General features: G+C 34.7%; 1 protein-coding gene across 1 annotated transcript; it reads left to right on the top strand.

The window, feature by feature from the left end:
- Window positions 1-95: 95 nt before the first annotated feature.
- LOC137404327 (uncharacterized) lies at window positions 96-6,078 on the top strand. Its single transcript, XM_068090523.1, has 4 exons — window positions 96-230; window positions 4,386-4,467; window positions 4,803-4,917; window positions 5,773-6,078. The coding sequence occupies exons 2-4, from the start codon at window positions 4,388-4,390 to the stop codon at window positions 5,824-5,826; spliced, it is 249 nt and encodes an 82-aa protein (XP_067946624.1). The 5' UTR covers window positions 96-230; window positions 4,386-4,387; the 3' UTR covers window positions 5,827-6,078.
- Window positions 6,079-15,600: the final 9,522 nt, after the last annotated feature.

Raw genomic sequence — 15,600 nt, forward strand, 5'->3', positions numbered from 1 at the left:
TATATAGCGTTTCCGTTTCGAATCCCTTATCAAAAACTTATGACAGTCATAAGCCTAAAATAGTGCTGCAGGCAAAATTATTCATTACGTTCATGGTGATACTTAGATCATTATTGTTAGTGTATCTTAGTCTTTCATCACCGGTGAATTGTCGACAACGGCCTAAGCATTAGTTTTGAGTTTGGCAGTTGTCGAGTTTAGCGACGAACGGGTTTATCTGAAGTTTTAAGGTATTCTGTACGCAGTGAGAAATTATACAAAATTGCTTAATTTAAAGGAGGTACTTTAATAAAAGGCACCAAGTTATAACTTTTTAAATATTCAGCAAGACAACGGCTCTTATTAACTATCAAAAAATATTTTGGTTCGGAATGCGACCAATCAATTTAGTGTCAATCTGGTCCTCTCTTAGATGGTCAGTTGTGTGAAATTTCAGTCGTAGTCGACTGGTTATATGATTGCTTTCGGCTAGGGTTCCAATGTCCTATTATGGTTGATTAGGAATAATTTATGTTATACACAATTAACCCGAATTTACACACATCACTGTTAAATTGCTTCGTATAGTATATTTTGACTATGTTTAGTTTATGCACATTTGCTTCGCTTGTGTTAGCTAATTTGATTATTACTGGTTCAGTGAAAGTGTATTCGGGTACTAGTGAAAGTGTTAAGCTAGTATAAACTACTGATATTTACCAATAAAAATACTTTTTTATTCCGTGAGTCAATCAATTAAAATAAAGTAATGAGATAAATAATATAAAGTAATGATATTAGTAACAAAAGGTTAAAATAGCCAATAAATTTAACGCCTTACTCGAACGGTCATCCATTTTCTTTGATCAGTCGCGTGTGGTTGTGAGTCACGACAGCTAAACGAGAGTCATGCCAGATATAAAGATTCAGCAGTTGAGATAGTGAAGGAGAAGAGGCTCAGCTGATGATGGAGAAGGAGGCTCTATAGGCAGGGAAAAGAAGCTCTGCAGATGCAAGGGAAAGAGAGTCTCAGCAGGCGCTTGGGAAAGAGGCCCTGCAGACGCAAGAGAAAGAGAGCTCCACAGGTTTGGGAAAAGAGAGCCTTAGCAGGCACGCGGGAAAGAGTCCCTGCAGACACAAGGAAAAGAGAGCTCCACCGGCAGCAGAAAAGAGATCCTCAGCAGGTGCTTGGGAAAGCGGCAAAGTCAATGGAGCTGTTCTATTTTCTAATTTGCTAGTTGCTTTTTCAATTATTGGATCATTTGAAGTTTTGGGCGTCATCTTGTTAGTGCGTATTTGAGTGTATATATTGTAGTCAGGCTTCAGTCCCTGTTTGTATCTTGTTTCGGTGATATTTCCATACATCTGCAAGTGTTTCCTCATAACAGTCTCGAGTAATGGTTTTCAGTTGATTCGAGCCGACAACATCTTTGGGAATGAATGCCCACTAATTTATCATTGTTACGTTTGATCTCATAAGTGTTTATCTGTTATTCGGGTTGAGTATATATGTTGTGGGCACTTTGTTTAAGGATTTTTATAACATTTTTCAGGGCTGTACTACCTGTATAATATCATTTATCACTTTCAAATTGCACTTGTCTGTAAGCTAGTTTATGTATTGAATCTGAGCTAAACCTAGGTTATCCCATAATTTAATGAAAACATCTTAAGTCGGTAGGCTTTAGTTTTAACCACAACGATGTTCGTAATAATAAATTATGGAATAATTAAAACACATTTCAAGCTAATCATTACTGTATTCTAGAGAGATGAAAAACTGCTGCAAGTTTGTTGTAAATTAAATGAAATCACTGTTGTAACTCTGTAAAATCTGTAAACCATTTTTAAAGATGATAGTAAATAGTCGATTTTTCTCTTGAGGTAAAAGTTGTTCATCTGTTGCAGTCAGTGAAGTCCCCAAAAGTAAAGAAAAACTATTAACGTTCAAAACTGCCACCATTCAAAAATAAAATAGCTTGTGGCTGTTCAAGGGCTGCTCAACTAGTTAAACTGGTTATTGCATTGGTCTTTAAAAAAAATAAAGAGCTATCAATTTTCAAATTTGGTTTTGTTTTAACCAATCAAGTATTTAAGCCAATTTCTGATTTGTGGTGAGTGTCAAGATATTCCATTGTTTAAAATTTGTTATTAAACTAGATTATTAACATTATTATTTTAATCACTTTGTTTCTTTCACTAAATTGCTATCAAAATGTCGTAAATTCCACCGTGTAAGTCGCAAATTTGATACGATTTTTCAAGCTTAAAAATTCATCCGCAACATATACGGCAGTGGCATTTTTCATGACTTGAGTTCTACCAAAATTCAACTTCAAAAAACTATCGCAAATAAAAATTACATGATATGACATATAGGGATTTATTAATAAAATAGTAAAATACTAATAATCCTATTTAACAGGAGATGGATCAAACACACTGTCCCATTCTTCACCATTAAAGTTGTCATCATCAGGATTCTCTTCTGGAATAACATGTTTTTTTTCGGATTTAATGCTTTTTTGTAGTATCTGTCTACAAGCCCTCACTTCAGTAATCCATTTGACGCATCCACTATCGTCCATCCATTTTTTGTGTAGTACATGAATCATAATTCCTGACAGAATGAAGTACTGTTTTTTGTGCTCTGTGGTTTTCACTAGAACTGTCTTTTCTCATTCTTTTGTTAATGGTTGTATTGCCGACGGCGCCAAAAAACATTGGCGTTTTAGCCGATGGCGTTCTTTAATGCTGTTTCCTCAGCTACGCAGCGCTTTGATGGAAAAGAAATAAATACAATATTTGTAATGTTTTCATGTCTGATGAGTTTTATATCAATAAGCAGTTTATATGAAAAGGTAATGATTAGCACTGGTAAATAGTTACCACAGTTTAATAGCCCCAAATTAGAGCACTCTAATTAGCACAATTTATGATCTTTAATCCTTACAAAGCAGATCTGTAAGAGTTCAAGATTATGGCTAACGACGATTATTTTCACATAGCAAATTTAGATTTAATTGAGACTTAATTTATAAAACAATCAAAAGTTTTAGTTAACATCAATTCTAGATCTTCCACTGAGAAGTTACTAATCTACGTGCCAATTTCCGAGCGCTTCTGCTCAGCCATTCAAAAGTCGGTCTGACATACACACATACATAGGTAAGAGTGAAATTGCTCGAAACTCAGCGAAGCTTATAATATTGATTAAATTTTCCTTGTGTTTATCAAATTGATTTACCCAATACAAAAACCGCATTAAAAGTCACTTTTTAGCTGCACGACGAACTCGAGATCTGCCGAATTTTTAAATTTTGGGTTATATACACGCCTGGGTAATAAAAAAGTTTTTGGACAGAAAATTTATTTGTATTTAACAGATAACACCATTTGCCATTGTTACTTTCGAACCTCATATCATGAGGAAAATGTTTCGTGCAGGTCAAATAAATTGAAACAAAATAAAAGGGTTTAAATGTAAATGTGAAATAATTATCAAGTAATAGCTAAATTAAGTCGGTTTTGCTACGATTACAATACGGGATGATTCGGTAATGGTACAATTAATACCGATGATAAAACAAAAAAAATGTTGAATTGATAATAACAATTCTTGCATAGAAGTGTGTGTATAAACTGTTTCACCAGAAGCTATCCATCAAAACTCTGAATACGATGCTACTGGCACCTCGCGATACTGGTAGAAATGTACTAATGAGATATGGTACTGTCTTTATCTGACTGAACAGTGGGAGATTGTAGAGGCCATGCCTACGGAGTTAATACAATTGTCTGCGTGAAAAGTATTGACCTTAACCGCGATTTAGCAATTGAACCTCGCAAAAAGCCGGAAATAGAAGTTCACGAAAATGCAGAAAAGCATCTTGTTTCATAGAGTTAATAGAATTCATAGAGTTCCCAATAATACGTCATTGAGCATGTGCATATGTTATACAGTATAGGATAGTCTTCGATCAATATGCCTTGTATAGCTCAGTGGTAGAGCTCTGGGTTATAGAACTTGCAGATGCAATCTCTGTGATTTCAAGTTCATCAGGACATAGAATTTTAATTCCAAGATCTTATTTGCTATAGCTGGACATACACAACGACAGATACACGAATACACAGAAACACAGACAAACATTGAGAAATATATATGCAGTAAAAGTGTATGGCTGTCAGCCCATTACATGAAGAGCAAATCAAGGGCGGCAAATCGATAATTAGTTTCGGTATAAATCCAGGCTTAGAAAGTTATTACTTGGTAAAGCTATTTATCTTCTGATATCGTACCTCTTGCATCTGTTAGTAATAGAGTGACTTATTACTTTATCATCGGTTACCATTCACTCGCTCAAACAACTTGATGGTAAGACAGACACTGGTCTGATTTACAGAAATGAGCATGGCTGCTGAAGAAGACGGCTGGAAAGGAGCTGTGCCTTTTGATGCCAGGTTTCCTAACCAAAACCAGACAAGGTAATCAATTCATAATTGTTAAACAAGCGAGATAAATTCATGAGTTACATCGTCAGGGCTCTAGGGAACTCTTTCAATAACTGCCATTGAAAACCATAGATGTTATACCTGTTATATCTTAACCTTTACCTCTACCTTTTCCAAGTGAGAACTTCAAGACACATCGAAATTACAATGGCATACATTGAAAGCAAGCTTTATCCAATGACAAGAAGAAAGGTGGTGGTTATGTTAGGGTTAATTATGTATGATCCACTACTAGTTTAATACATGATGCTAATTGATTGTATTGCACCTGTGAGGCTCTTTAAGTTGAAATGGATTTCTTATGACAGGAATTGCTTCCAGAACTACCTGGACTATCACAGGTGTCATAAGAAGTATGGGGATGACCATGACCCATGCGAGTATTTCAAATGGGCTTATAAGAACCTCTGTCCTATGGAATGGGTGAGCATCACATTCGCCATCATGCTTGTTATTCGTTTTATGTCTTGGGAGAAACCTGGTTGGTAAGGTAAACTTGATCCCTAAACTTGATCCCTGACGTGACCCTAGCATTCGAGATAAACCTGGAGTTGAAGGTGGACTTTCACCATTACTTATAATGCTTTATAGCAGGGATTTTATATACAGTAAATAGGCTGTTTGTGCAGATGTCGGAAACTGTCTATATCATATTTATACGTCGTCTATGTTTTGGGTGGTGATTATAAAAATACACCGATTGGCTCAAACTCATATTCTGTAGGTTGCACTTGCACGGATTTCTCCTTTGCACAAATTGAAAATTTAAAAACGCTAAACATTAACTATTCTCAAAAGTCACCTTTTAGAAATCTATCAATGCATGCTCTACTATTATAATCAAGGTATTTAATTTTAATATAATCATAAGGCATTGCAGCTATTTCTGGTCGATAATTGACAAATGTTGTGAGAATCTCTCCGCCTATTCCCGCGACTTTAAAATGTTGATGAAACCTAATATTTGTTTAAAACTACGCGAAAATAGTACTAAAACCAATTTATAATTTTGTATGTGTTAATTTTGTGCGCTGTCAGTTTACCTTTAAACTTGTTACTGAATTGAAATTGGTTATCATAGTGTAGGTTTTATGTGAGAGCATAAGTTAATGTATATATGCACCACATCACAGCAACATTTCAATGTGTTTGTAACATACCAGCTACTTACCATGCTTTTCCATACTCTTCGTTACCAAATTCCTCTCTTACTTTCACAAATTTACTATACAATGTACTACATAGTATATAGTATATACATCATATCATTTATTGCAGCACCAGAAATGGGATGAGCAAAGAGATGCTGGCACATTCACCGGCAAGATATAAGGAACATTCATCTAGCTAACTTATACATATATATCAAAGGACCATGACTGGTTTTTATTGATTGTTACTACTTTAACTTGTGCTGGATTACTATAACTATGGATTATATGATGTGTTAACAATGCGTAGATTCCTTCTCTTCCTTTTCGGTACAGAGATATAGGTTTCATGTTTTTGTTGTGGCTCAGGCAAAACAAAGTAGACTGATTATATTGCCATTTGATCACATAAAACCTCTCATCCTCTAGGTCATTATTTGCTTGATTTCTCATTGGCTGCCATTTTGTTCAATTAATGTAAGAGGTGTGTTGGTTTGGTACAGGTAAGAGCCATCAGATAGAAATACACGCGAGTAAATTATTAACATTAGATTAGAAAGATGTCTTTTTTTCAGTTGTTCTCTTCTTTGGAGTAGTGCCTTGAAGAGAACAGTGCTGTTACCAGGATGTAGATACAGCCTACAATGCAAATTTTATCCACTGAGTAATGACCTTACTAGCAGAACATAAACTATGAAATATTATTATTAATGAAACTGTGTGCCAAGGTCGGAATGGTAGGGCAAATTGTAAGGCTATAGTACATATATTGAACAGCATTGTTCTACATTCAGCAGTTGCACACTGCATTAGCCGTATGTAAATCAAAAGTAATTAGGTAATAGTCATAGACAGATGTATCTTTAACGAAGGTGTATCGAACTAAAAAAAAATTACACTATGAAAAGAATGCTTAAATTAAATTGAAAGTTGAACGCATAATGCTGTTTACCCTTGCTGGTAAAACTGGCGCATAACAATTTCTTTACCATACCAGATTAATGCTTTTGCAAAAGGATATTGTCAAAGCTGTCAAACCACTGCAATTTTTGTCGACTTATTCTCCTTTTAGTGCAACCTAGGGTTCCTAATGGTAGTCTTCATGTGACTATTGCTTGGAAGCATGTGCAGCTACTCATGGCCAATATTAGAAATAACTGATGCTAGGCAGAAAAGTAGTTGTAAAAGGCACTGGTCATGTCCCCATTACTTATTTGCCTTTTTGAGAAACTAGCCTTTTTAGGGTAACGCTGTTCAAACTACGATGCTGTAGTCAAGCATTGTTTGCTTGAAAATGTGAAAAGCTTTGTCCCTACATCGTTTTGGAAGTTGTCATTCCTCTCAACACATTTAAAATTGAGGCTTCAAAATGAGCAAAGTACTGTATTTTAATGCTTGTCAGATTAAGATTAAAATCTTACTGTAAGTCATTGTAAAGCCTCATCGTGCAGCAACTCTGTATGCTTTTGAGCTATAAAGCATGATTTGTTGTCTTACAGAATGATAATCCAAAAGGAAGTTTGTAAGGTTATCAGTTTTGGCATGGACAAAGTACAGCTACATTATTCAATGTCTCATGCTAGCAGTTGCTAATGAGGCAAGATCCAATGGCGTTAGCCTTATACTAACAGAGAAGGTATAAGGAGAGGTAAGGCTCTCATACTAACAGAGAAGGTATGAGGAGAGGTAAGGCTCTCATACTAACAGAGAAGGTATGAGGACAGGTAAGGCTCTCATACTAACAGAGAAAGTATGAGGACAGGTAAGGCTCTCATACTAACAGAGAAGGTATGAGGAGAGGTAAGGCTCTCATACTAACAGAGAAGGTATGAGGACAGGTAAGGCTCTCATACTAACAGAGAAAGTATGAGGACAGGTAAGGCTCTCATACTAACAGAGAAGGTATGAGGACAAGTAAGGCTCTCATACTAACAGAGAAGGTATGAGGACGGGTAAGGCTCTCATATTAACAGACAAGGTATGAGGACAAGTAAGGCTCTCATACTAACAGAGAAGGTATGAGGATGGGTAAGGCTCTCATAATAACAGAGAAGGTATGAGGACAAGTAAGGCTTAACAATATTATCCAGTATTTTGTTTGGCAGCTGCTCAACATAAACAAGAAATTTTTCAAGGTTTATTTTTCCTTTTTTAACAGTTTTGCGTGACCATCATATAGGTAGTTTACGGCAATATTAGACCTTTTTAGTTTAATTTTAAAAACGTATTTTATAGACCATCATTAAATGCTTTTAGATTCTGCTATTAGAGTTTCTTCTTTACCTTCCTACCATAAAAGCATAACTGTTTGTGTGTACACTCGGAATTTGGTCTGAGTCTTTGAGTCAGAACATGGAATTACTCGCCTAGCTAAATTCTGTGTGCTAATTAATTAATTTATGGGATAGTGATAAGAACTGCTAAAATAGATTACATTTTGTGAGATTTATTGTAAATAAACTTGTCACAAGATATATCTTTCCGTGTATCTCTTTCATTATGTCTGACACTACGCTATCAGCTATCGCAAAGCTTGCTACCCGTGATAACTTGTTTCGCTTTCATGCTCGTAGCTGCAATCTTTTTAGTTACTGTAAATTTCTTTAAGAGAACCTCTCATGGTTTTATTTGTTAGATTGACTAGATTAAGACTACATGCAATGGCTGGTTCATAATGTCACTGTAAGATACCAGGAGAGCCGAGTAGATTCTTTCTTTGAAGAATGTCTTAAGCCGCCTCCTTCAAACATCAGCCAATCAGAGTCACTGTTGTTTATAAGCCTCTGTCTTCTTTACTCTTTTCTTGAGATCGCTACTGTACTGATGATGATGAGTTCACATTGGTTTTGCATAATTTTATGAGCCACTCAAGTTTTTAAGTAGCAATTCTTTTGGTAATGTGCAAAAGTTATACTCAGTAGTTTGTGAAGCATATTTGTGTATTCTTATGTCCAGTTTTACTTTTGCTAGTCATAATTTAATTTCTTCAGGCATTTTTTCTACAAGTATTTGGCAAAAACTTTATTTCAGGTTTTGATTGTAACACTGATCACAGATGTAGTAAAATGTTGTTCTCACATGTAGGGGTAAGAGTTGATGTCACTCACATTACATATGCTTACACATTTGCCTCACCATTCTTTAGAATAAAACAATATAGATTAAAATATATTTGACTTAAGTCAACAGAGCTATTTGAAGGGCGATTGTGAGCCTTTTTGATCACTCCAATTTGTCAATCAATAAAAGAGAGCCATAAAGTAGCTGCAATGTTAAGAAGGATATTAATATATATATATATATGGAGGAATATAGTTTTCATGTTTTTTTACGTAATGATAGCTTCTTCTACGGTAGAGACATTGAAGGCAGTAGCAAACCCTATAATTGCAACTGAAAAAACCATGAGGCATCCATGGGTGTATTTATAAACAATAAGAGAACAAACTGATTGTATATATAGCCAAGTGAGCCTAATACACAGAATATTTATGCTGAGATTCTTTTATTTAGATAAAATATAATCGCGCTTATATTATTTTTTTGTATTGTTCATTGTTTTTTATCGTAAAATGCGTATGCTGGTTGCATTCGTAGTTGTTTTTCTCTAACAATCTTGTGTATGTAAATGTGAGAGTGAGCTGTAAATAAATATGATACAAACAATTATATTTCATCGCTATATAACAGTAGGCTACACTCATGTGTATGACGACAAGGTGCCTGACGCTGCATGTTTCTGTGTGTTTTAAAAAGAAAAGCAGATCGAAGTAAACTACTATAGGTTGTTACTGTTTTCTGTGACACAAGAATGATCGAGTGCTCAGCATTTTAGTGAGTTTGTCTTTACTAACTGTTGTGTAATCAGGTGGACTGGACTTTTACTTCTCTTTCAATTACAGTAGAAATATTATAATCATTCAGCCTACCACCACCATGGATATAATTATTAGGCTCTTCCTACCTATTATATAGATCCATGTCAAGTTTTAAAAAAAACACTATTTGTGATCCTTTGAGACAGCAACACAAGTTGTAAATCTACAAACTCATTCTGTTCTCTTGCGAAGTTGTTCACATCAGCAAGCTGTGGGCACCAGCAGTCTAACCAGTTGCACAAGCAGGCTGACGGATGTCAGAAGAGACACTTATTGCTCTTATTGCCTGGCTGGTAGTCACGATTATTCACTCCTTTCATACCCAGAAGTACTGGTGGGATATTTCTGACCAGCATTGTTTATTAATTGGGAGTTGTCTTCTCTTGAATTAAAGACGCGGATAACTGACAAGTTGAACAAAATATCTTTTCACATCAGTACTATCAGTGTCATATAGGGACACTATACGACACTGAGTACTATGTACTTGCACTCGAGTAAGCGATTCCAGTTTCTATTATTGCATCGCTTTCTTATACATGTATACGCAAAAGATATAAGAGACTTGATACAGTTTGTCGTTTTCCAAGCAATGTTATACTCTCGATACCAGGCAACTGCTTGTTTATGGTTCCTGTAATAGTTTCGTTTCTCTGAATTTTTTGAAAGCGGCTTTTATTTTCCTTTTAAGTTATAAAACTCGTCTGTAATTTAGACAAGCCAAATCACGTTCTTTGCTTTTACAGAAGGACACCTTGAACTATCTTACCGATCACTAACATTGTAAGCTTATGCACAGCTTGTAGAGCTGTTAGGGTAACCTATCGAAACCATCAGCATGGAGTGGTTCGTTTGTTCACACTCAGGCCTACCAACCTAAGAATGGGGCAATGCGTGAGATTTGGTTTTGGGGCAATTGATGTGTCAATGATAGTATATATAAAATTGTGGAAATTGGGACAAAAATCTCACGCATTTCTATTTTTTCTTTGGGGTGATTGCGTGAGTCTCACGCCCAATGCGTGAGAGTTGGCAGGTATGTTCACACGTCCGTCTTCCAGTCACAGTTTTACTGCGTATCAGCAATCTCCACTGTCATCTAATCTTTGTGTGCGTTTTAGTTGTGGCGTTATCTATGCCTAGTTGTTACTGCAATGAAAGTTAAAATTGTTAGAAGTTTGTAAATTTGATGAAATCTATTTAGGCTTGCTCTTCAACGTTTCCTCAATTTTGTAAAAAAACAACCACTAAACTGCTTTGAATGTTTTTTTAGAATAGACGGAGAATGTCTTTGTCCTGATACTGTCTCTAAGAACGAAATTAAGGTTAAGTGAAGGTTAAGTTAAAATAATAATTCATATGAGAACTTGAGGTAAACCCACATATGATATGGACAAGACAAATGTTGGAAGGATAACAAGTTTTGAGGGATAGCAAGGATAACAAAGGAGGATTCAAGTTTTGAACATCTCTTGCTAAATAAAATGTAATAGGCATATTAATGGTCAAACTATTTTAAGTTTACTAATTTTCGACCTAAGCTTACTACATGTATATTGAAGTAGATTTGGGTTAGCAGGCTAAGGAAGGTTGTCTGATCCCATCCCTCTGTTCACAGAGATCGCAACTTCAAGCTTGCTGTTGTTTTTAAAGGAAAAATATCGCTTCCTCTGGGTCCTGACAATTGGAAATGACCAGGGAGATATAACTGTCCTGCTGGAGCACTGTTACGCTGGTGCAATTTAGGAACTTGCAAGCCTAGTTGCTTATTGAAGATGATGCTTGCTGGTGCACTATATTGCTGATGCAATTTAGAAGATTGCCAACCTAGTCATTATTAGCGATGATGTTTGCTAGTTCACTGTTATACTGTTTCAATCTGAGTGATTGCCAGCTTAGTTGCTTATTGAAGATGATATTTGCTGGTGCACTGTGTTGCTAGTGCAATTGTTGTTGTATGCTGCTGGTGCAATTTAGGAGATCTCCAACCTAGTCACGTATTGACAATGATACTTGCTGGGGTACTGTGAATGCTGGTGCAATGCAGACGGTTCCTAGCTTGTTGATCCTTGTAGAAAGGTCCACCGAAGGTTGTAGGCTTTCTAGTATTGCCTACAAAAATGAATATAACCATACACGTAGAGGTATTTATATCCTAGAGGGTAGGCCTTAGGAAGTTCAAAAGGGTAAGGAGGATGGCTAATTGTACATGTATATGAGTTACAATGATCAGTAGTTAGCAGCAAACACGCTCCACCCTCAACACACGATTATATGATGGCTAATCCTAATATACACATATAATGATAAAGGAATGATTAAGGATATGTATAGTTTATTGTTTGTACCAGTCCCAATGTTTTTTATCCTGATCTCTTTTCTCATGCCACAGTCATCGTACTTTTCTCACATATGGGTGTTGTGCTTGGATCTGTGACCTAGAGTGTTGAATGTGTCAGCTACAGACATGGTTGTCTCCGTAGGTAGGATGCTGCTGTGATTTGAGGCACTCGGTGTTGCGACTTCATCTGCTGTCTCATGAACTACAACTGAAACTGTGATTTTGTGCCATCTGGGTGCTCAACATCATGTTGTTGAGTGTTCAGAGACTCTATCAAGTTGTATGAAGGATTTTTTGCAGTTTCCTCAGTTGTGTCAGAGAATTTTGCCAGTGTTTTCATGGCACACTGCGTATAATCTGTCACACATTGTTTCCACCACTTTCCCTTTAATCAACCTATCTTTAATACCCTCGAGGCTTCAAAATCAGTACTGCATTATAAAGCGAGACACAAATGACATTTTATAAGAAAAAGGTAGCAACTTATATAAGGGTATAAGTTTATATATAATTGAGGATATAATTTTTGGTGACTTAGCTGATATTGTTATGAAGCTACAAGATTCTCAGTTTGTTGGAGGTGTTTTACTATGAATTTTGACACAAATTTGTTACTTTGTTATATAAAGTTGTAGAATTTGCTAATGACTTCATCCGTGTAGTATGTTGTCACACTTCAGTAATTGTACAAAGTGTTTTTACTACATGTGCATTGCTCATAACAACTACAAATTTTATAAATTAGTTAATAATTCAAACAAATATAAGACCATGAGCGACTCATGTTACCCTGAGACTATGAGTGACTCGTATCACCCTGAGACCATGAATGACTCGTATTACCCTGAGACTATGAGCGACTCGTATTACCCTGAGACTATGAGCGACTCATATTACCCTGAGACTGTGAGTGACTCGTATTACCCTGAGACCATGAGCGACTCGTATTACCCTGAGACCATGAGGCAAAAGTAGTGGGCCAATCACAATTTACAAAAAATTGGTTGTAACCCCAAAGTTTGGATAGTCTCTTAATAATCAATGTATGTTTAATACAAAATATAGGCAAGTGTCAGCTTCATAAGAGTTTGACCTGGTTTTAAGAAGTGACTCATAATACCCTAGTTCTCCCTCTAATATGCGAATTGTACATGAAATGAAGGCGCAAGGCTGTACCAATCTGTGAGTCTGTTTTATCGACTGGTTCTTCAAACTGTTTGATTGGCTCATTCTCAAGTCTGTATTATCACATGATGCTCTCAAATGGTACTATATGCAGCATTTGGGAGCATCACGCGCATCAATAGTAGGCCTAGTGTAAATATTTCAGCTTTTCCGTCCATACTGTACAAAAAAGCATGTTTAACAGTTCAATAAGCAGATGCGCACAAGCGTGGTTGGTTACCAAAATATCTAGATTGCTATGTGCAGTTAAAAGTTGTTGAGGCAAGTTGTTAAAGTCAAAGTTGTTAAAAGTTGTTAAAGTCAAAGTTGTTACAAGTTGTTAAAGTCAAAGTTGTTAAAAGTTGTTAAAGTCAAAGTTGTTAAAAGTTGTTAAAGTCAAAGTTGTTACAAGTTTGTAAAGTCAAAGTTGTTAAAAGTTGTTAAAGTCAAAGTTGTTACAAGTTGTTAAAGTCAAAGTTGTTACAAGTTGTTAAAGTCAAAGTTGTTAAAAGTTTGTTAAAGTCAAAGTTGTTAAAAGTTGTTAAAGTCAAAGTTGTTACAAGTTGTTAAAGTCAAAGTTGTTACAAGTTGTTAAAGTCAAAGTTGTTACAAGTTGTTAAAGTCAAAGTTGTTAAAAGTTTGTTAAAGTCAAAGTTGTTACAAGTTGTTAAAGTCAAAGTTGTTAAAAGTTTGTTAAAGTCAAAGTTGTTACAAGTTGTTAAAGTCAAAGTTGTTAAAAGTTGTTAAAGTCAAAGTTGTTACAAGTTGTTAAAGTCAAAGTTGTTAAAAGTTGTTAAAGTCAAAGTTGTTACAAGTTGTTAAAGTCAAAGTTGTTACAAGTTGTTAAAGTCAAAGTTGTTAAAAGTTGTTAAAGTCAAAGTTGTTACAAGTTGTTAAAGTCAAAGTTGTTACAAGTTGTTAAAGTCAAAGTTGTTAAAAGTTTGTTAAAGTCAAAGTTGTTAAAAGTTGTTAAAGTCAAAGTTGTTAAAAGTTTGTTAAAGTCAAAGTTGTTAAAAGTTGTTAAAGTCAAAGTTGTTACAAGTTGTTAAAGTCAAAGTTGTTACAAGTTGTTAAAGTCAAAGTTGTTACAAGTTGTTAAAGTCAAAGTTGTTAAAAGTTTGTTAAAGTCAAAGTTGTTAAAAGTTGTTAAAGTCAAAGTTGTTACAAGTTGTTAAAGTCAAAGTTGTTAAAAGTTGTTAAAGTCAAAGTTGTTACAAGTTTGTAAAGTCAAAGTTGTTAAAAGTTGTTAAAGTCAAAGTTGTTACAAGTTGTTAAAGTCAAAGTTGTTACAAGTTGTTAAAGTCAAAGTTGTTAAAAGTTTGTTAAAGTCAAAGTTGTTAAAAGTTGTTAAAGTCAAAGTTGTTACAAGTTGTTAAAGTCAAAGTTGTTACAAGTTGTTAAAGTCAAAGTTGTTACAAGTTGTTAAAGTCAAAGTTGTTAAAAGTTTGTTAAAGTCAAAGTTGTTACAAGTTGTTAAAGTCAAAGTTGTTAAAAGTTTGTTAAAGTCAAAGTTGTTACAAGTTGTTAAAGTCAAAGTTGTTAAAAGTTGTTAAAGTCAAAGTTGTTACAAGTTGTTAAAGTCAAAGTTGTTAAAAGTTGTTAAAGTCAAAGTTGTTAAAAGTTTGTTAAAGTCAAAGTTGTTACAAGTTGTTAAAGTCAAAGTTGTTACAAGTTGTTAAAGTCAAAGTTGTTAAAAGTTTGTTAAAGTCAAAGTTGTTAAAAGTTGTTAAAGTCAAAGTTGTTACAAGTTGTTAAAGTCAAAGTTGTTACAAGTTGTTAAAGTCAAAGTTGTTACAAGTTGTTAAAGTCAAAGTTGTTACAAGTTTGTAAAGTCAAAGTTGTTAAAAGTTGTTAAAGTCAAAGTTGTTACAAGTTGTTAAAGTCAAAGTTGTTACAAGTTGTTAAAGTCAAAGTTGTTACAAGTTGTTAAAGTCAAAGTTGTTAAAAGTTTGTTAAAGTCAAAGTTGTTACAAGTTGTTAAAGTCAAAGTTGTTAAAAGTTTGTTAAAGTCAAAGTTGTTACAAGTTGTTAAAGTCAAAGTTGTTAAAAGTTGTTAAAGTCAAAGTTGTTACAAGTTGTTAAAGTCAAAGTTGTTAAAAGTTGTTAAAGTCAAAGTTGTTACAAGTTGTTAAAGTCAAAGTTGTTACAAGTTGTTAAAGTCAAAGTTGTTAAAAGTTTGTTAAAGTCAAAGTTGTTACAAGTTGTTAAAGTCAAAGTTGTTAAAAGTTTGTTAAAGTCAAAGTTGTTACAAGTTGTTAAAGTCAAAGTTGTTAAAAGTTGTTAAAGTCAAAGTTGTTACAAGTTGTTAAAGTCAAAGTTGTTAAAAGTTTGTAAAGTCAAAGTTGTTAAAAGTTTGTAAGGCAAGGTTGTCATACTCTAGTTGAGTTCAATCTGGTTTTGCATGTTTTCTTTGGCGACTATGAGTGTTATTACTAAGGTAGTACCACAAAAAACAGTATTGTTTAATGAATTCTGGGAACTTTCTTTAGCACTATAGTTGAAGTATAAAGCTATGCTAAGCTATGCTAAAGCCTTCTAGATCAAGTCAATTACTCATTCCCAAGCAACACTT

Source organism: Watersipora subatra, chromosome 1 (genome assembly GCF_963576615.1).
Source record: "Watersipora subatra chromosome 1, tzWatSuba1.1, whole genome shotgun sequence".
NCBI lineage: Eukaryota > Metazoa > Bryozoa > Gymnolaemata > Cheilostomatida > Watersiporidae > Watersipora > Watersipora subatra.

Coding starts and splice junctions, on each gene's coding strand:
- LOC137404327 (XM_068090523.1), top strand. CDS start 4,388: ATGAGCATGGCTGCTGAAGAAGACGGCTGGAAAGGAGCTGTGCCTTTT. Junction 4,468..4,802: donor CCTAACCAAAACCAGACAAG/GTAATCAATTCA, acceptor TTCTTATGACAG/GAATTGCTTCCAGAACTACC. Junction 4,918..5,772: donor ACCTCTGTCCTATGGAATGG/GTGAGCATCACA, acceptor CATTTATTGCAG/CACCAGAAATGGGATGAGCA.